The sequence below is a fragment of the Danio rerio genome, chromosome 16 (genome assembly GCF_052040795.2).
Source record: "Danio rerio strain M-AB ecotype USA chromosome 16, GRCz13ab, whole genome shotgun sequence".
NCBI lineage: Eukaryota > Metazoa > Chordata > Actinopteri > Cypriniformes > Danionidae > Danio > Danio rerio.
This window is the reverse complement of record NC_141036.1, coordinates 33,158,107-33,180,525: the sequence shown is the minus strand read 5'-3', so window position 1 is coordinate 33,180,525 and position 22,419 is coordinate 33,158,107. Positions and strand designations below refer to the sequence as shown.

General features: G+C 36.5%; 1 protein-coding gene across 1 annotated transcript in view; it reads right to left on the bottom strand.

Moving 5' to 3' along the window:
* npr1b (natriuretic peptide receptor 1b) overlaps positions 1-16,596 on the bottom strand; it is an 89,835-nt gene extending 73,239 nt beyond the window's left edge. Inside the window, exons 1-2 of the mRNA XM_087287147.1 lie at positions 16,361-16,596; positions 11,098-11,893 (exon numbers count right to left, since the gene is read on the bottom strand). Coding sequence (XP_087143273.1) covers positions 11,098-11,857 — 760 coding nt within the window. The 5' untranslated portion in view covers positions 11,858-11,893; positions 16,361-16,596. The remainder of the gene's footprint in view (positions 1-11,097; positions 11,894-16,360) is intronic.
* Between the last annotated feature and the right edge of the window lie 5,823 nt (positions 16,597-22,419).

Sequence of the window (22,419 nt, the reverse complement as noted above, 5' to 3'; positions counted from 1 at the left end):
AATTCACTCTGCAGTTTATTGTTTTACATGACCTATAGACGTTGCATATGCAGCGCTTGTGATGATGGCCTCTGGATATGACCTAATTGAAGGACATTATCTTTGATTTATGTGTATGACTGGTATTATGATGTGCGTCAAATCGATAAATGATGTCAGATGCTCCAGGGAGTGAAATCTGAGAGAAAGATTATCTTGACACGAGACCAAAACAAAAAAGCTTTATTTTTATGATTTGTTTCATTGGGTCAGATTGCACATGTAACATAGCAGGCTGCCTAATATGGTAAATGCATCAGTTATAATTTAGATAGATCAATATTTAGATCAATATATATTTTTTATGTTTTTTATTATTATTATTTTAAATCATAAAATTGTCCACATCAAATTTTATCAAATGGGAATTACCATCACAAAATCAGTCATTTTTATTGCAAACAAAATCACAAAAAAATTTGTCAAAAACTAGGGGGTTTGATTAGAGTTTTAGAGTAATCCAAATCATTGACAAATTTTACTTTTAGAAAATTTTTTTACCACGCATACACTTTCTCAACAGAAAAAATGTACAAAAAATACTGATGACTTATCATGCACTACAAGGTTTTTCGTCTCACAGAACTGTTTACCTTAATGCACTTTACTTTTTAAAAGTCAAATATGACTTTACACTGAACTCATTCAAGACCAGAAATAATTCCAGCTCGCAGGCAATAATTGGTTTGGCCATCTTAAACATGTTGCGTCTTTCAGGTTTAAGTGACTGAAAACACTACAGACAACATCGGAGATTGATCATAATGATCATGTGGCAATATTAAAACAATAACATTCAAACAGTGTTTTTATTAGGGCTATATGATATTGGAAAAAAAACTGACACTGCAATATTTATTTTCTCCACAATATATATTGCAATAATGTTGCAAATATAATTACACAAGATGACTCTATTGGGAAAGAATTCATAATTTTACATTGGGAGGATTTTTATAGGGGACTGAGGGGCAGCCGTATTCTGTATATGAACTCATGACTGTTCTGACATGAGAAATGTTGACAATATTCTCACCTACATAGCATTGAACATTAAAATGTAAGATTGAGCTGAAAGTAAAATGTTATTAGAGTAAATTAATCATTTGAAATATACCTTGCAGTAAAGGGTTATTTGAAAAACATGCTTCAGCCTAGATTTTCTTAAACCAAACTTCGTACTTCAACATAAGCTTGACTGCAGTTTAGGTAAATTGAATGCAATTGGTCAGTTATTTTTCACACTAATGATAATTGCAGGAACAAATTAGTAACAAATAAAGGATCATTATTGTGTGGTTCTTTGCACAACACCAAATAATTCCACACGACAACTTAATGCCTATGATTTGCAATCAAGTAAGTTACTATTTTCTATTTCCATACGAAAAACTGCTAAAGCATGGTCGGTTTGCTCAAAAGATCACCTTTTACACTGTTGTACTTGTGATGCAGAATGCAGTTTGTGTCTGGTAAAAAAAAGGTGCTTTTACCACAACAGAGGTGTAAAATCAGGTAAAACTATGTGGCTGCAATATGCTTTCTCTTAAAACAGCATTTGAAAAGACTATTGGTTGGGTTTAGGGAGCAGATATGATCGGTCATTAGCAAGGTGATCTATACAACAAGACTTTCAGTAAAATTGCACAAGAACAACGTGTATCAGACATGTTTATCACAATGTATCCAAAGTAGTTCAAATTTGCAAAAATGTAGACAGCATCATCAAGTACTTTTCTCATCTGAAACGGTAACTAAATGTATCTAGAGCAACGTATTTTACATTTCGATCTGGAAATGTTTTATTATATAATAATATATTTTTTTAATATTTATTATTATTAACTCAGAAACTGACTAGAATGTAGCAGATCATGCAACATGAATAGGAGTTGACTAAAGCTGATGCCCTCATGTTACCCAATTAAACTTCCTGTTGTATAAAGAGAAAATATGTTAAGATAAAAAAGAAAAAAATTGTCAGTAAATTAATGTAAAAGAGTGCTTTTGCCAAAAAATATCCAATGACACTCTTTAACAATGGGCCAAAAAATCCCTCAGCGCACTGACATAAGACATTTGATATAAATCTAATATCTGAGTGCAAGTCATTGAAAACATGGGTTCTCGCATTGACAAATCTGTAAAAATAATCTAAATTCATTCTGTTATGTCTAGTGGAGGCCGTCATTTTTCTTTTCTAATGCTGTTTAACAGAAGCCAGTATAGGGTTACAAATTCTATTAGCGCAGGAATCTGTGTGATGTAAGGGAGGTCTGCCTCCCATCCATTTTAAAGGGATGTGAGGTCATTCTAGAATCAAACTGAGCCTTGTGTTCTGCCATCACGAACACATGGACTTAAGTATTCTGTTCACAGGGGGGCACGATCAAGAATGATATAAAGACAAGCCTTCGCCTCTGTGACCGATGCTTTTAAAACGTTTGGATTCAGAACTGGAGGTGTTCGGTTTACTCTGAATTATATCCAAAGGTCAGAAACGATGGGAAATATCGACCTGAAACATCACAATCCAGCACAACCCTTCAGTAAGCACAGCAGAGCACTTGTTCTGGGCTTGTGCAAAATAAGATCATACAATTTGGTGTAACTTTTTTCTTTCCCATCCTCTCTACCTCTCATTTCAGATTAATTTTTAAGCTGATCCAGATGGATGGAAACGCAGGGAGAAGCAGAGCATGGCCTTGTGGGTAGTTTAGTTCAGCATGGCCGCTTTTGTGCTCGGCAACCATGACGATGAGAAAACACGACGCTCTAGTCAGCTATAATTGGCATTTTAGCTTAAAAGATGATGACGAGGTAGACTGCTTCATGATTACGAACAATTCTAATTTTACAAGGCCTCATAAAGTTCTGTTTGTCCTGATTCAGAAACCTTGGCCCTTTTTCAGAACACAAAATCTCCCAAATTTAGAGAGAAGTCTGAAAACCAGATCTTTCTGTTGGCACTCTTCAACCGAGGTCCTTTTTGATGCTGGTTTCCACCATGTGCAGGTGTGATTGAAGTGATTGGCTTCATGGAAAAATTAAACCAGAGGAGCCCAGTCCTCATCAGCAGAGCAGCTTTGAAGTGAGTGTGTGTGCGTGATCGAGATTGATGTTGAAGCACCTGCTGACTTTGGCCATTAACAGCCTCGGTGTGCTGGAGATTTTATCCAGCGGCAAAGCAGCAGCTAAGTGCACATCACTTCAGCAGAAAGAAAAAGGAAATGTCAGAAATGTTATCAATTTGTCTGAATTTGTTCATGAGTTTGAGTGATATGAGTAGATATCGATATCACAAAGAAGAATGATCCAAGATCAGAATAAATGTTGGCTGTCATTGTGAAGTAATTACACATCCGACTTTGCAATCTTCAGCTCACGCTCTTTGAATGGCTTTAAATGTCCTGGAAGAGAGTTCATGTACTCTATTGTCTCCATTTGCAAGCTGGGTGAGTTTTTTATTCACACACAGCTTGAGCTTCAGACTGACTGCAGAAGGGCTGGACTTTCTTGGGGCTTTTATTGGCCAAGAGGTCATCTGACCAACATTTAAATCTTAAGCAGGAGTTTGTTTAGTTCAGCTTCATGCTCAGGGAGTGAATATGGGAAGTTAATGAGCTAAACAGTACATGTAGAATTAAGACATTCTAATCATATTTTAGTTCCTATAAGCACATTTGACCAATTCCAAAACACACCAGTCTTAATGAATACCAATCTTTTTGTACTTAAACACTAATAAGTGAAGTCTAATTTCTACTGAGGGCTTTTTGCACCTTAAGATAATATTTGCATAATTACTTTTTTATATGTAAAACTGCCCTAAAATTCTATTTAAACAGCGGAAAGGGAAAACATTTCGAAAGGCACCTATTTTACCCCTTTTTCAAGATTTAAGATAAGGTCTTTTGTGTCTCCAGAGTGTGTCTGTAAAGTTTTAGCTCAAAACACCCATCAGATTTATTTATACTTTTCAGAATGTTGGAACTTTCTGCTCTAAACACAATGTAGCTGTTTTTGTTGCCTGTGCCTTTAATGCTAGTTCTCCCCGCCAACCGTTCTCACGTGCCTGTCAGAGTGTGCCTCAATCTCAGCCTCGTCTGCGTCAGATAAACAGCACAGTGACAGACATGAGGGAAGCAGATCTCTTTTACTGTTTGTGAGAAGAACTACAGTAACTTTCCCAATGATTATTTTATGCATTTGTATATTAGAGTTAATTCAAGCCTTTCTGAGTCACACACAGGTTCTTTTTTGCACACAAATTTGACAGGAAACACGTTAATATCCACTGCTCTATGGACATCTGTTATGTTAATGTACAAAACAAACCTAATTTAAACGTCCATAAAGCGAATTGAAGTGTCTTCTTTTATAATTGTACTGACATGCGGCTGGGGTTATAAAGACGGTAAAATCACTGTAATTCATTTGAGGGCAGCTAGCTCTCTGCAACTCTCCCATGGTCGCCCACAGAAGCTAAGCAGGGCTGCACCCGGTCAGTACCTGGAAAATATGTACAGCTGGTGTGCCTTCAGGAAAACAGTTGGGAAACATTGCATTAAAGAAAGACATCTTCAGTAGAGTTTTTGTTGTGAACGTCACATTCTTTTGAATATCCAACGCTCTGTCACAGTTGTAAACGCTAATTCCAGAATGGGGTTTGCCATCCCAAAGGAATGCACCACACAAACCTCTAGACAATCTTGAACAATTCAAACAATCATATGACATCTCCACAGAGCATTTCCCCATTTCATGTGCATTATGCATCAGACATTCAGCTAATGAATCATGATGTCGGAGCCTGAGAATAGACATTTTCCAAACTGTCCGTTACACATATATAGATGTGTTCAAATAAAATCCATGAATTGCTCAGTTTTCCAAATGAGACAGCAATCATATGGAAAGCTCTAGCGTAGAGCAGAAATGCATTAGAGATTCCAGTCTCACAGTAGGTGGTGTGTCTCCATGTGTTTTCTGCCTGCTGGTGCTGATGATCATGTGAGGATAAATTTACAGGGTTGAGGGGAAAGAGGCGGGAGGTGAGGAAGAGCATTTCCGCTCTTCTGAGATCTCTAGAAAAGGTTACAGCTCCATAGGTAATTGCCACATGTTAATCATTCACAGAGACCCCCAAAACATTTATGTACAGAACCATTTGCTGAATCACATGTCATCAACACGTCTTTTAGGACTATATTAATGTTAAAATGTTGGAAGACATAATAAGACGAAAACTGGTTTTATGTCATGGTGGCCAACAACCAGTTACCATTTTAACAGCCATAGAAGAATCAGGCATCAGGAAATACATTTAAATATTTGCTAAATGTTGTTCTATTTTTGCTAAAACATTTAAGAATGAATTAAACTAATATTTTATAAAAGATTAACTTTAAATATTTAAAGAAAATCTAATCCTAATCTCAAGTAAGACAAAAATAGTTATTTGAAAAAGCAAATGAGCAAATTTCAGCAAATTTAAAAACTTTCTACAAAAATAATTGCACTACCAAATGCATAATGTATGTGACTGTGGACCACAAAAATAGAAATATATTTTAATTTTACAATTTTTTTTTAAATTGACATGTACAGTGTACATCACCTGAAAGCTGACTAAACACACTCTCCATTGATGTATACTTTATTAAGATATATTTGGTTGAGATACAACTATATGAAATCTGGAATGGAAATGGAAAAATAAAAAAATATTCAAAATTCAGAGAAAATCACCTTTAAATATGTGTAAATGAAGTGCGTAATGCACATTACTAGTTAAATATGACTTTTTTGTAATATTTACGGTAAGAAGTATACTAAATATCTTCTTGGAACATGATCTTGACTTAACCAAATACTTTATGATTTTTGTCATAAAAGAGAAATTGATACTTTAATGACACTTAATGAGAGTTGTCATAAGCATGCAAAAATTCTTATTCATATTCAAATCATGTGTCATGTCATGATAATCTAATGAGATTATGTCTAATGATGATAAATGTCTTTAACCTGCCCTTCAAATAAAGTTATCAAAATTAGTACATTGCAAAAACATTCAACCAATACATTAATCAGGGGTTTCCACAGTAAAATGAACCGCCAACTTATCCAGCATATGTTTTACACAGCGGATGCCCTTCCAGCCACATCCCAGTACTTGGAAACACCCATACAGTCTCACATTCACACACATACACCACGGCCAATTTAGCTTATTTTATTAACCTATACCACGTCTTTAGACTGTGGAGGAAACTGGAGCACCCAGAAGAAACCCACGCGGGAACACAAACACCACCCAGAAACACTAACTGGCCCAGCCGGGGCTCAAACCAGCAACTTTGCTGTGAGGTGACAGTGCCTACCAATGAGCCACCATGCCGCCCCTCAACCAATACATTCATTCATTCTTTTTCTTTTCGGCTTACTCTTTTTATTAATAAGGGGTTGCCACAGCAAAATGAACCGCCAACTTATCCAGCAAATGTTATACAGAGCGGATGCCCTTCCAGCCGCAAACCATCACTGGGAAACACCCATACACTCTTGCACACACTCACATACACTACGGCCTATTTAGCTTATTCAATTCACCTGTACCGCATTTCTTTGGACTGTTGGGGAAACCGGAGCACCCAGAGGAAACCAACGCGGGAAACATGCAAACTCCACCCAGAAACACCAACTGACTCAGCTGGGGCTCAAACCCGTGACTTTGCTGTAAGGCGACAATGCTAACCACTAAGCCACCATGCCGTCCCTCAACAAATACAATAGAATATTTATTTAATGCAAACTGGTTGTTCAGTTTTGGTTCTTGACTTGAATTTAAATCTCTTTTCTGAAACACACTCAGAACTGAACAAACACCTTTGCAGTTGCCCAAGCTTTTATCTTACAAAGAGAATAAAGATATTTACATTTTACTGGTGTATGATGAGCAGAATATTTGATATAGTGAAGCTGATTGTATTTTTCAATTTATGAATGATTAAAAAAAGTTTATTGGCGATTCAATCTCCTTAAATGGATGCATTTGCAGAATTTTGTGACTTTAAAGGTTTTTTGTCACACACACAGCCCCTACCTGAGAGATGATCTGTTGCTCCATTCGTCTGACTTCTTATTTGTTAGTAAAACCATCTCTCTAATTGTTGACTCAACAAAACATCAAGTGACTAATGATGAACTATTAAATCTACCAGAATGAGTACAAACTGTTTTTGCAGGAAATGCCAAGAGATCAGATAGTGTGGGCTAAAATTTCTTACACGCTCACAGGGGGTCAAGACCCCTGTTAATAAATGTCGCTTGGTTGACATCAGTTGACAAAAAAAGGTTTAAAGTACATTTTCTACATAAAAAACAAATAAGTTTCCTGATCTTTCCTTCTTGAAAACAACAACAACAAAAAAACGTTGTAATCTGATCTGATGTTGAAGAAAACTGAAGGATATTTGACTGATATCTGATGCAATACATCACTGATTTCATAAAACTGACATACTGAGCACTGTCGCTCTTCTGCTCTAGCAAATGGTTGACCGCTGTTAAAGTCATTTAAAGAATGACTGTTTTAAATATTCGCTTACACACACAGCATTGTGGGTTTACAAAAACCAAACAAACATAATTCTGTTGCACTACTATACTTGATTTTGGTTTTATTGTAAAAAAAAAACTCAACAAGAAAATGTGGTAAATGAGAATCTGAAGTATTTGATGGAATACTTAAAAAAATAAAGATGATTTTGTATTCAAAAATGTTTCATTTTGATTATGTTTTTAAATAAATTGCTCTTACACTTAAAAAAAATTGAGTGTCTTAACCAGCAACATTTTTTCCTAGTGATGGGTTACAGCTAAAAGGGGTATCCACTGCATAAAAACATATACTGGATAAGTTGGTGGTTCATTCCGCTGTGGCAACCCCAGATTAATAAAGGGGCTAAGCCAAAAAGAAAATGAAAGAAAGGGTTAAGATGCAAGAAATAAGTATATTGTTTCCAGAGAAGAAGAAGAAAAAAATTATACTACATATAGTAACGTCATTTCAATTATTTAATGATGGTGGAGGAAAGCAATCACAAATTAGCAATATAGTTAAACATTTCCTGCTGTCATCCATTTCTCTATCTCTCTCCTTCTTTCATTCTCAGTCATGTTCTCTGTCTGATATTATCGTATATGCTGTATGATTAAGCCCATTTAAGCAGCATTTTGTCTGAATCAATTTACATCTGAATCATGTAACAATTCAAGCTTGTGGGACATAATACGCTTTAACAGACATGTACAAAATCACTCAAAAGGTCTTTTTTTTCAACTAGATACAGATTTTCAATATTAAAGAATCCATATAGAAATGAAATTACTCAACACAAATAAGAGATTTCAAAGTTGTAACCGAAGGTTAGGTCAAGTGAACAAATACATTTTGTGTCCAGCTTTAGGTGTTTAGGCTTTTTACTCGATCAGGAGCTTTCCTTCAAAGAACACATAGCAAATTTAAAAACTGAGATTTAAGCTTGGAATTTACTATCAAAATGCCTCCTGCTTTTCTCTTAAAGCTCGTAAACATTCGGTGTCTTCAAAACGTTTATCATTGAATGATTATAGTGATGTTTTATATACAACCAAATGTCTTCAGCCTTTAAGTGAAGTTTATTCATAAACTAATTTCGAGAGGATCACGTGCTTATGATTTATCAAGGCCAGTCTCTCATTTGCTAATCACTATCTTCCAATCATATGAGCCCTAAGCTACTATAAATAACCTCAGTTTTCAGTTCACTTTATCTTCGTTTGGAAGAAACCCCCCTCCTCCCCAATTCTCCTCCTTTACTTGTGATTGGGTGGCACGGCGGCCCAGTGGTTAGAACTGTGAGCCACACAGCAAGAACACTGCCGGCCCTGGTTCCACAGGACCGGTGGGTGTTTCTGTCAGGAGTTTGTATGTCCTCCCCGTGTCCGCGTGGGTTTTCCCCGGGTTCTCCGGTTTCCTCCCACCATCCAAAGACATTCAACATGCATAACAATCAAGCTTGTCTAATCCCTTGCGTTCCCTTAGCTACAGCGGCAGGGGAGTTCTGAGATCCACCGAGCTCAGGCTCCCCTCTTGCTCTGCCAACGGGAGGAAGCCCCGGGCTCGAGGAGCCCTTGAGCTCGGGGCTCTCTCCCGGGACAGCATGCCAAACAAACTTTTGTAAATCATCAGCTAAGTGTGAACTCTTGAAGCTCTGTTTATCACAGCACTCTGAGGTTTGTAATAGGCTGTCAGAGACTAACTCACCATTGCGAACTGTCTGTTAAATCTGAGTAGCCTTCTCTGAATGTAAGACGGCAAACCCACTGGATGACTCTGGTCTACAAGGCTCTTCTGGGTCTGGTGCCTTTTACCTAAGTTCCCTTCTTCATAAGTCCAAAAGCCAGTATGCCCTATGTTCAAGTGAATCTCATCAATTGACTGTTCCCTGGGTTCGAACTAAAATGGGGAGGCGAGCCTTTAGTCATGCCGCCCCCTTATCCTGGAATACTCTTCAGTCTGAACTATCAATGTCTAAAGCAATGTCTTAGCATCCCAGACGAACAACAACAGTCCATTTCTCAATGTGTGTGTTTTTAACATATTGTAATGTGGTATAGCTGATTAACTAAATTGTATTTTTTATATTATCTTAATTTTGTATTATTATTATTTTTCCAGAAGTCGTGTGTTGCGGACCTCTTGGCTAGGTCACCCTTGTAAATAAGATCTTGATCTCAATGTTTTTTTCGTTTTCTGGTTAAATAAAGAAACATATGTATATATAAGTTTGGACAAACCCAACCATTGTGTTAAAAAGTGCCATGTCTTCAGTCTTTAAACATTTTTTTAATCATAGCCTCTGAGGTTTGTTTCAGGCTAACTCATCATTGTGAACTGTTTTTGAGTCTTTTCAGAGGTCACTGAAAACACACTTATTTTCTTTAACTTTTAATCATGTGAAGTGAATTTATGTTTTTTGGTTTTATGTATATTTTACATGCATTTTATGTTTTTTAGGTACAGCGCTTTGGTAATCATTGTGATTTGTGAAAGTGCTATAGAAATAAAGTGAGTTGAGTTGAAAGTGAGTATGCAAAAGCTGAGTGGCTTTCTTTGAATGTGAGACGGTACACCCACTGGATGACTCTGGTCTACAAGGCTCTTCTGGGTCTGGCACCTTTATACCCATGTTCTTTTCTTTATAATATCGTATAATTTGTCTGTTCCCTGGGTTTAAACTGAAATAGGGAAGCGAGCCTTTAGTCATACTACCCCTAATCCTGGAATACTCTTCAGTCTGAACCCAATCAAACCATTTCGCTCTATCCTTTAAAACAAACAACAACCATTTTTCAATGTTTGTGTTTTTACCATATTGCAATGTAGTATAACTAAACTGTACTAAACTAAACTTAACAACTAAACTGTATTTATATTATGTTTATTTTTTATTCATCAATTTTTTTTCCATAAGTCATGTTTTGCAGACCTCTCGGCCAGGTCACCCTTGTAAATGAGATCTTGATATCAATAGGTTTTTAATCTGTTTATTTTAACCCAACTATTGTTTGTCCATATTTGATCCACTGTTGGGTTATGACAACCCAACATTTTTTTGAGTGTACTGAACATACTATGTTGAGCCCTAATGAATGTTCATTAAAATGTCCATTTTTGTTTCCTGCAGAAAAAAGGCATTTTGGAATCTGAGTTGCCCTAGCTTTAGTATGACTCGAACTGTTCTCTTGAAATTCAGTATTGTAGCTTTCTCTACAATGGGCTCCTTATGATAAAGGTCTTTTCCTCATTTGGAATCTACAAGTTTGACCTCTAACCCCAGGTTCATATATAGTAGCCAGTTGGTATAGAAACGGCACGTAAAACAATGCTGAGTAGGTTTTAAAACAACCTTATCAAGAACATCTCAGAAGCTCTGGACACGTATTAACCTAAAAACGGGACAATGATATGCAGACTGTTCCAAGAAAGAAGATTAACAAGCTACTCACCTCGTCCATCACCCTGGATTTTGTGCAGGAGCTCTGAATAGTTAACAGGTCCTTTGTTCTCCTCGAACACAAGATCCATGGTTGTGATATTTTCCTCATGCATTTCTGTGTAAAGACCCTCCAGGGCAAAATAGCAGGCTCGTTCTCCCATTTTGGTGTCACTGAACATCAACAGGGAGTGTTGGTTCCAACCGAAATGTCTGTAGAGGTGAAGGGCGTACTCGCCCAGCTTCTTGTGCGTAGGGCCTGTGTTAGTGATGGAGGTGTAAATCTCCATTTGCAAGAAAGCTACAGCAGGGGCCCCAGCTGTGATCATGGGGAGGCCCCAATGAGCAGTAAACAGCCCAACAGGGGATGAGGTGTAATCACAGCCAGGCCCTATAAAGGCCCATGGGTTGTGTTCAAACTTCAGATCTACAGCCATGAGGGGGGCCATGGACTCGGAGCAGATACCATCCCTGTCCTCGCTGTTTGCAAAAACATGGCGGACACGGTGCCGGGGCAGCAGATTGGGGTTGGCATTGACACGAGCAATGGCACGGTCCAGTGCTGGGCCCACACGGGGCCATGCCCAGGGATAGGATGTATTGTGTTGAGGGAGTATGACAGCCAGCACAATGTCATTGGAGTGGTTGTGCGCCCCTTTGTGGGAACCTTGGTGTTTGCTGATCTTGGTCCAGGTAGAAAGAGTCCCACAACACAGCAAGAGCAAAGGCAGCAGAAAGAATCTGCTTTCACTGAAGCAGAGCAACAGACTCATATCACTGCAGCTCACACTTCCAACTGATCAGGAACACTACACACACATACACGCACAGGTTAATCACATGAGAATCCAAAACAACTTTTTTCGACGGTATCTTCTCCTTAGTGTCAGTATATTGAGCATGTTCATGAGCACTGTGCAGTGATGTGACCCCCTTGGATGCCTGATTTTTTTTTTTAAACAAACGAAAGAAGAATCCTAGGTAATACAGTAGATCAGCAGGCAACTGAGAGCTACATGCACAGCATTATGAACCCAAGAATATTCTGACACTGAGGAGAAGAAACAAATTCATGTTTTATGTACACACAAAAGTATTCTTACAGCTTGATAATATTCTGATTAAACCACTGAAGACATATGGTCTGTTTTGAGGACATTTTGACACCTTTCTGGGAAGTCTAAAACCTTGCTGTTTATGGAGGATGAGGGAGCTCTTAAATTTGGTCTAAATTATCTTAATTTCTGATCTAAAGATGAATGGACTCAGAGATTTGAGTTTACATAAGTGTAGTTAGAAACATAATACTTATTTTGTGGTGAACTAACACTTTTAAGGGACATTTCAAAACTGAAAATATGATGTTGAATTTCTTTTCTGCAATCATACACAATATAGCTGATTGTTTTCTTCAGCCGAACATTAGAGAGGATTTTTAGCTTGGTGCTTCATAAAATGCAAGTGAAGATATATAGTGGCATTTCCAAAGTCAAAAACATATAGAGGCAAAACAAAATAAAAACCCATGGCTCCTGAAGATACAATGAAGTTTTATAGAGCGAAACGATTGGTTTGTACAATAAAAACTAAACACAACTTACTACATTATGACCTTTAATCCACAGCCTCTGCAAAACAGTTCTGAACGAGACTTAAAATGAGGTCAGATATAACTGTGGTAGGTTAAAAATGTTTAAAAAGAGTAAGACAAGCAATTATAATAGTGAATAAAAAAGGCGCATTTACAAATAACACAATGAACATCTCAATAAAACCGAAGTAAACTTTAGCTGTTAAAATAGCTTGTCTAAAACATACCCTAAAACAGTTTTTAATAGTCCTAGTGTGCTGCAAGTCCAAGTGTGTATAAGTTCACAGGTGCATATACAAAGTTCAGTGATAAGCTAGAGATAAATTCAGTGTAACGTAATGGAAGTTCTTGGAGGGAAAGTCCTTAAAAGTAACTCCTCAGTCAGGTATGGTGGTCAACCTTTGAGTTGTGATGTTTGGGTGTTTGTGTGACATGCTGCTTAATTTATACTGCACACTGCACGCATGGCAGGTAGACCATCCATAAAATCTGTAAATCTAAAATATATTCAACAGGTAAACATGCCATATGTGACAGTGTTATACCTGGATTCATTTTGTTTTGCCTGTATATGTATTTTTTACATTTGCGACCATCGACTTCCATTTTATGTATGACCAAGAGAAATGGCTAAAAGATATGAATAATTTTTAACGTTTCAGCGAAGAATGACAATTAACCTACTGTATGCGCATATTATGTCCTGAGGATGAATAAATACCAACAAAGTTTGTTTTTTGAGTCACTTAGGCTTTTAAATGGGGCTGCATGATATCTTTATTTCTTATCTTTTTATTTCTTTCCATTCATTTCTTTTCATGCTGCAGCATATTTTGAAAAATGAAATAATATTATTCCAGCAATAAATAATATAATAATAATAAAAATAATAATAACAAATAATTTGTTTGTTTTATAGGGCATCTTATTCTAAAATACTGCAAACCTAAAAAAGAAAGTGGTATGCTTTATTTTTCTGATATTTGGGTCAGAAAGGCTGTAGCCTACTTACAAATGTACTAATCTTATTTTACTTCCAAGAAAAGCAATGTTCTGTTACCTGCTTTAACATTTCCTCTTGAAATTGCTAGTAGTAACACTGATTTTTTTTTTTTTTTAAATACATAAAAACATCAGCGGCTAAAGAATTCTTAGTCTAATTTAATTTACTGTCAAGCTAAGGTGATTGGCACATAAAATCTGATTGCAGAACTGAGCTGTGATGTGCCAAGATGACAAATATAACATAATGTACATTTGGGGGGTACTTTTGCACCAGGCAAGCAACTGCCTCTGACTGAGCCTGTTTTTTCTCTCTCTCCTTTTCACTCCAGCGGTTTTGAAGTTCTTGCCTTGCCAATCTGGGGTCTGCAGAACTGCCCTATACAGTTGATTTACATCCTATAACACTGACATCTATATTGAACTGAAAAGACTCAAAATTAAAATTTTGCACATAATATTGCTAATAAACATTACCATAAAGCTGCCTTAGGTCTGCTAGATATTGATTCTGCAATATATAATGTGATAGGAATACAATTTCACTAGATGACTTCAATATCTCTATTTGGGGAAAAAATTATCATTTTAGATTGATTGGGATGATTCGGTAGGGGAGTGCATATTAGTGAAATATAAGAAACGATCTACAACCATAGATAAATTCAACAATGAAAAATATACTAATTAAATAAACAGTGTTTTATTGTTTTCCAATGAGTCGATCTGTATTCAGGTATACAGTAATTGAATGATCCAATGTAAAAAAATAAAATAAAAAATACTGTGTAGTCTTCATTTTATAAACAATTCAATAAAACTAATCGTTTCTTAATTTGGAAAGTTATAAAAAAAAACGGTACAGTTTCTTAGCCCTGAACATTTTTAAAACCCTCACACAGTCACAGGCCTCAAAAAACACTAGCAAAATTCCAGACTCGATATTGCATATACTCACGATGTGACTATTGATGATTGTGATATCGATGCTAAAACAATATATTGATCAGCCCTAAGCAGCTTTGATTCAATCTTTATCATATAGTGCTATAGAAATAAAGACCACAATTTGAGCCAAATTGAAATGTTAAAAGATAAATGGTAACATTTTGGTTAGATTTAAATCTATTGACAAATATTTTATCAATGTAATAATACGGGTAAACATAAATTAAATGTTTCTCAGAAAAAAATGGTACAATGTTGTACCAAAGAAGGTACAATCCCTTGTCACTGGGGCAGTACCTTTATATGGAACAGAATTGTACCTTAAGACAAAGAAACAAATTTGTACCACTGCAGTTTGCACCTTTAAGGACATGATTTGCACCATGGGGAAACCAAAAAGTACATTTGACCTACAGATACAATATGGTACCATCATCAAAGGTAGAAATCTGATCCAGAAAGGGACCACTACAGTAACAAGACACTGTGTACCTTAAGCGTCAAAAATGCTTACCAAACATTTATTTAAATGCCTTAAACGTTTAGTTTACAATACCTATAGTTTTGTTTTACCAGTTGTTTGTATTATTCTATTATATAACTTAATAATGAATGCTTATAAGTTTCTTTAAACAAATACTTTTAAATGAGGATTCATGTTTAAATAAGGAAATAACTCATAAAATCACTTTGTCTTTCCAGTAATATTTATTTTCATAGATATTGTAATAAAGAAGGAGTTTTCCAATACTTATGTACCTTTTTTATGAGAACAATTGTGATAAAAATATACAGAACAGTATGATAAGAGGTCTTTTCTGTACCATATAAGGTACATTTTTTATAAATGTACAAAACTGTTCCTCAATGAACATTATTTGTAACACTTTGCACCTTTTTTTCTGAGAGTGCATGCTGCATTGAGAAATGAATACATCCTGCAAAGTCACTGCTACTGTTTAGTTCATGATAACTTATGTATAAACTAATGTAAAGATTTCAAACTGGATCTTATTGTAAAGTCTTCAAGCAACATTAACTCATACTGGGGTAAATGTATTTAACAGTGTCCTTGTAACAGTGTAATTACACATTTAATTACTGAGTAATAGTAATTAACATGCACTTGCTGCAGGGTTAAGATTAGGGTTATTGGAAGTAGTTATGTATAATGCGTTTATTGCTATAATATGTACATGTAACATTTAACAAAAGCAGCTGTAACAAAGTTTTGGCAATAAAACTTAATTATTCCTGCTACTTTTATTATCATATAACTGAAGCAAATGGAGCAGCTAAAAAACATAATAAACTCCAAATCTGAAAGCTTCCTGAAGCTAAACACATACATCATGCCCTTTTTTATGGAGAGAACATCTTAAAATCATTTACCATTAAAAGTGAATTGTTCTCAAAGGGTAGAAACAGTATTGTGAATAAAATAATAATAATATAATAATATAATATAATAATATAATGTATTCAGAAGAGTTTTGAATGTCTGTTGGGCATAATCAAGTTTTGAATGCAACACAATTTTCATCAATCAATTGTTAAAACTAAATTAATCATTAAAAAACAACAGAAAACTAAGATAAAATACAATACAAGCCTTGTCCAGTGAAGTAAAGGCATAATATGCAATCACAAATCATTTAATGGGAAAATCTGTCAACTAAACTTTCAAACCCAACAGAATTCCAAGCATGCAAAACAGAAAAGATAAATGAAATACCTCTTATACATGATGTCTTCAGGTCTGCTCAACATGAGTTGGTACAATCCTGTGACAAGTCCACTCAGCACAGCACAAAACACATCTCTGCCTCTGTGAAACTCATCCCTGCAGGCTGACTGTGTGTCATTCAGAGTGCCAAGAGCAGCCGTGAATTTCTCAAATCACATTACCTCACAGAAAGCTCCACCTCATCTCTGTGTCGAGCTGCATTCCCTGCCATGCTCCAAGGTTCTGAGGGTATTAGTGCCTCTCAGCAGCAGTTACTGCTGTCAGGAAGAGAGAGGGAGAAAGAGAGAGAGAGTAAGAGAGAGAGAGAGAGTGTGTGTGTGTGTGTGCGTGTGTGAAAGACAGAGAGAGAGAAAGAGAGATGTTTTAATGTATCTTCTATTCTGTGATCCAGCAAGCTAAAGCTTGACCCTTTACCAAAGAAGTACTTCCAAATGTTTCCAGCAATGAAAGAAAAAAGCCTAAACACTCCACTATTTTTAGTTAAAAAAAAACCTCAATGGCATCAAAATCCATTAGCTTCTACTGTGCATTGAGTACTCATACATGCACATAACCCATAAGAAACAGAAAGTCAAGGTCGCACTAGTTAGCATGACCCTGTTATCTGCAATACTGCTGATTGCGAAATTTTGGTAGAGTGACTGGACCCCCCGAGAGGTTTATAGGATTGGGAATAGGAAGTGAGGAAATAGAGGGAGGGATGATGGGTTCGAGAGAACAAGAAGAACAATGCTAGAGGGCTGGTCTGCCTTAAATAAGTTCAGCAGTTCAGTTGGCCGGCCCTGGCCCGGTTGGAAGAGGCGTGCCAGAGTGCAGTACGCTTGTAGTGTGAAAGCACGCCTGAGCCCGAAACTGAAGATGCAATGTCACTTTTAGGGGACTGTTTCATGTGGATTTATTAATCATCCTTGCTGTTCAATGAACGCAAACTGCTGTAGTTTATTAAAGACACAAACCCCTCGGTACACATCAGCTGCATCTTCAGCAAACCTCCTAATACCTGCAGCTTGAGGACTTTTAAGATAATTTATGAGCGTCAAAAATGGTGGATCTGTTCAGCAAAGTGTCTGACTGCATGTCACTGCATCCCAAACGACTAAAAATAATACAAAACGATATAACTAAAGCAATCAACACTGTACTGAGCGAGAGTGATCATCGATGTAAGCGTGCTCAGGTCCGGTAGGTACAAATGGAATGTGAGTGCAGGCAAAGAGGGTGAGGGGATGGGGGACAATCGCGCTTTGGCATGGTTCAAGGCAACTGTACCTAATTTGAGTGCACACAAAGTGAGACGTGGTTTCGCCGCCGAATCTTTGTTAACAAGATAACTCCATTTCTTACTAGACTGGCCTCAAGAGTCTCCCTAGTGACTAGCGAAGTTAAGTAACCTTGTTAGGCCATGTCCACACATACAAGGGTATTTTTATGAAAGGGCTTTTCCCTGTTTTCATTTTATAATTCATTTGTTTTATAGTTTCATTTTATATCCACATGAAAACCAAAATAGCACTGTGAGGCTCATAAGGACTCATAAGGCCTACAACTATTTTACGATTTGTCAGTTTAGTGGCTAATTCATACTAAAATGTACGATTTTAAAAAGGGGGCGTGGCACCCAACCCTGTCCCTAAACCCAACCGTAATTGGGGGACCAAATTGTAGTAAATTGTACTAGTGAATTTAATTAAAAAGTTAAGAATTGCTGTGAGATTGTGTTGGTGATGCATGTTAAAGACACGCTAAACCAATAGGTGGAATTCCATTTATGCTGGGTTCACACCAAATTGGGAATTAAGATTGCAAAGAGTAAATTGCAAACAAATAAATGCAAATGTGAGAACAGTTATCATCCAGCGGGCGAACGATGAATTACGCAATGAGTTTCCTGCAAAATGTGTGGAATTTTGCATCTACCACGTTTGGTGGGGACCCAGCCGTGTTGGCCAATCAGTAAGAAGAAAAAAAAAAAGCACACACACTGACGTCATCTGGCGAAAACTCTGGTTATAGTGTCCACATGACCACACTGTACCCTGAGTGTCTGAAAATTAATCATCTTTATTTCTATAGCTCATTTACAATGCAGATAGAAGTTCTAGTATATTGAAATTGAAACTGTGTCAGTCCAGTTTTTAGAGTTGAAGTTCAGTTCAGTTCAGTGTGGTTTAATTTCACTGCTGAAAGTCAAAACACTGAAGAGCAACTCCATCAGTTTGTGCAGCTCCACAAGTCCCAAACCAAGCAAGCCAGTGGCAATATTCACCCTCTCTGGAGTTTTCAGAAAGTATCGGTTTGAGGCACCTGACGCTGTGTTTTTCATAGAAAAAATTGCAGTTTTGAAAATACATGTTCATGTGGACAGGATCTTAGTTCATATCCTTTTCACGTGGCAGAATTAAATCAGTCTATATTTGTTCAACTTATGTTTATTTCATAGTGCTTTTACAATGTAGACTGTGTCAAAGCAGCTTAAAATAGAAGTACTAGTAAACTGAAACTGTCAATCTAGTTTTCAGATTTGAAGTTTGGTTTAGTTCAGTTCAGTGTGATTTAAATTTTACTGCTGAAAGTCCAATCACTAAAGAGCAAATCGATTGATGCGCAGCTCCACAAGTCCCAACCAAGCAAGCCAGTGGCGAGGAACAAACTTCACCAATTGACAAAGTGAAGGAAAAAAAACCTTGAGAGAAACCAGACTCTGTTGGGCAAGACCATTTCTCTGGCTTGCTCTGGCCATTTGTTGCAAAAACTCGATTTTCGATTCTAAATTGATTTTCGATTCTAAATCCACATACGTTTCTGATTTATTTGCTAATTTTTCTCTGTTCGTTTAATCATAATATGTGTAGTAATCAAAACATCAAACATGATAAAGTAAAATTGTGAAGTATGGTTTACATGAAATTGGTTTTCGGCATCCCATCCAAATTCACATTATGAGTGGGAAGTGAGAGCAGCTATTGCTTCCAGTGCCCAGGGAGCAATTATCGGATACGTGCCTTGCTCAAGAGCACCTCAGTTGGGTCCCGAAGACAGGAGAGAGTGTGGTTCTTTCATACTCCCCACTTTCATTTCCTGCTGGGACTGGCAATCGAGTCTGTAACCTATAAACACTAGGCTACAACTGCCTGTACATGCCCTAAAGTGTAGAGTACAAACCCCACCTGGAAGTAAAGCTAATATTTAATTAATTTGGCATCTAATTATAGTACTGTAGTGGAAATACTTTTAATTAAATATCATTCTTGTGTGTCCTAATAAACAGGGCCAACATTTGGCAGAAAGCTCATGACAGGATGCCTGTCAGCAAATAGGATATGAGATGGTGAGGAAAGAGTGGGCCGACTTTTGAGCACCATCCAACAACCATGCCATGAAGTGCGATGTCATGCAAGTGTGTATGCGTGTTTAACAAATAGGCTACAGTGGAGTATGTAAGCCGCTTTAACAACTACTCTGTAGTCTCTACTTTCAAAACAACTTACATTAATTGTTTCTATCTATTTATATGTTCTGTCAATTAAAGGATTTTGCATCAAAAAGGTTTCTTTTACATCTGTGTCGATATTACTACTACAAAAGGTGATCATTCTGTTCAAAAACATCATATTTTCACATCAGCAGTTTAAACGGTAACCAATTAGTTCAATGTTCTTCTGTTTTCACAATCACAGAACCAAACAGCTGAAAAGATGTGGCCACACATAAGTAACATGGTTAAATATACACTCAAGACACCACTTGAGCAGCTAGTGGAGCAGGAATTGATGGACATAGGGGACAATCTTGTCAGATACTGTGCCTCCAGCTTCACATGCCAGCTATGTCACCTTGGCATCGGTAGCGCTTTATGAGCTTGGAATAAACTCTAGATTCCTGGCACACTAAAAAAAAAACAAAAAAAACACACACACACTTTTATAATAAAATAAATTAAGAACTGTCAATCTGACTTTTATCACTCCAGGCAAAGGCATCCTAATGTTTTGGCAGAGGGTAGATGCCTTAGGACAAACTCTGAGGAATTGTTGCCACATGCCAGTGAGGAAGGTGACCATTATAAAGCAGAAAAAGTATCTTCACTGACCTTATATTCAGTTTTTAAAAGAGATCCCATTTCTTCAGACAGCCAAAAACCAAGTATGGAACTTCACTTCAATTAATTGACTAGACATTTTTAGATATGAACAATATTGTGAATATTGCACTTCAAATCAACACAACCAGAAGATACACAACATGAACCATAAATGACAGAAACTATATTTTAAACAACATTAACAAATTGTTTCAGCGTCAATGGAAAACAATGACTTTCAGAACCGACAATGCATCAGAAAGGTCAGTGCCTTTATAGACATTGGTGCACACTTGTCTACATTTCGGACACTGACTTTCAGTTTCAATGAATAGTCTGCCTTCCTCATTTAGTTTGGTAAAACGTTCCCCACCCTTATTACAAAGTTAACACCTACAAAAACTAACATCAATTTGGAACAACTAACTATTGGTTTTACATAATGCTTAGTACAAATGATTGCATTGAATTAAAGAATACAAAAAATTTAACAAACAGTTAAAGCTTGCCTTGTGTTTATGCAAAGCATCAGATTGTGTTTGATTCTGGGGCTCAAACATTTGAATGCTGCCTGTAGTTGTTGTGCTTAGAAGTCTGTCATCACCTGAGTGGTTTTCCTGTTACTAGAGGCAATGTTGAAGTGCTCTTTCATTACTGAAGTGATTTCTTGCAGGACTTGTGCAGCCAGCAACCATCACACTTCTTCAATTCTTTTAAACACATCCTGGAATCCACTGCTGCCATCATCTTTGACTGAAACTGAGATTTACCAAAAATCCCATTCCTCATTTTAGGTAGAGTTTTAAGGGATTGACAGACAAATCATTTGCTTTAGATTAACAAATGAAAGTGAATACTGTCAACATTCTTTGATTGTCTGAGATCATCTTGGACAATCATACTATTGGAACTTGAGGGAGAGTAGATGACTCAGTAGTGAGTAGATGTTCTTGTTAACTTCAGTGTCCATCATAAATTAAGATACATGTTGACTGCTTACCCAGCAAGCAATTCTTTTAGTTAACAAAAAGTCTAATAGAAGTCTAAACATAGATGCATTAGCTAAAAAAAAATAAAGAAAAAAAATAAAACTAGGTCTGTCAGTAAAAATTGAAGACATCAAACAATAGTCTTATAATAGGCTATTTATCAAATAGACAAGAATAAAGTAACTTACATGCTCCATTCAGCAATGAAGATTGAATTTCATCTGAAAAGTTAAGGTAATAGTATTCAACTTTTACAGCTGTAATTGTACAATGTACAAGTTCACTTGTTAGCAAATACTTAGGTTTGTTTTTCTATCTTAGAGAAATCATTACAAAAGATTTCCATTGTTAGTGATACTGTCTACTACAGCCTAACTTACCCCTAACCATAAACCCCTCACATAAGCGCAAATCATTAGTTACTAATAAAACATGCTTGGACACACACACACACACACACACATTACAGACTGCCACTAAAGCTAACGGCAGTTGAAGATGGTGACAGACATGACTCACTGTTGCAGTGTAATCTATAATGACCACTTGGTGAACAGTCTAATCCCTCCAGTAAAATTGCCCGTGTTCATATCGTCAGTTGAATACCAATTTTAACTATTAATTTACTTAAGGAAACTTAACCAACTTAATGTTGTCTCATCACGTGAATATATTGGAGTAAATGGCTTCTCACAGATGAAATGTAAGACAGGACTTGGTTTACTTTGATTAAGAGTTATGATGAGCATGGATAAATGAACTCTAATAAATATTTCAATCTCTTTGTCTGCTTTTATTTCATGGTGATTTTAAAAATGTATTTCTAAATGATTATTACAGGTGCTGACAGTTCACACCTCTGCATTAATTTAATGTTAACAAATGTCATTTTATAGTCATCCGTCTTTACAAGTCAAATGCTTTAGAGTAACAATTTTTGCTCTTGTTTCAGAAAGACAGACTTTACTACGCTAGCA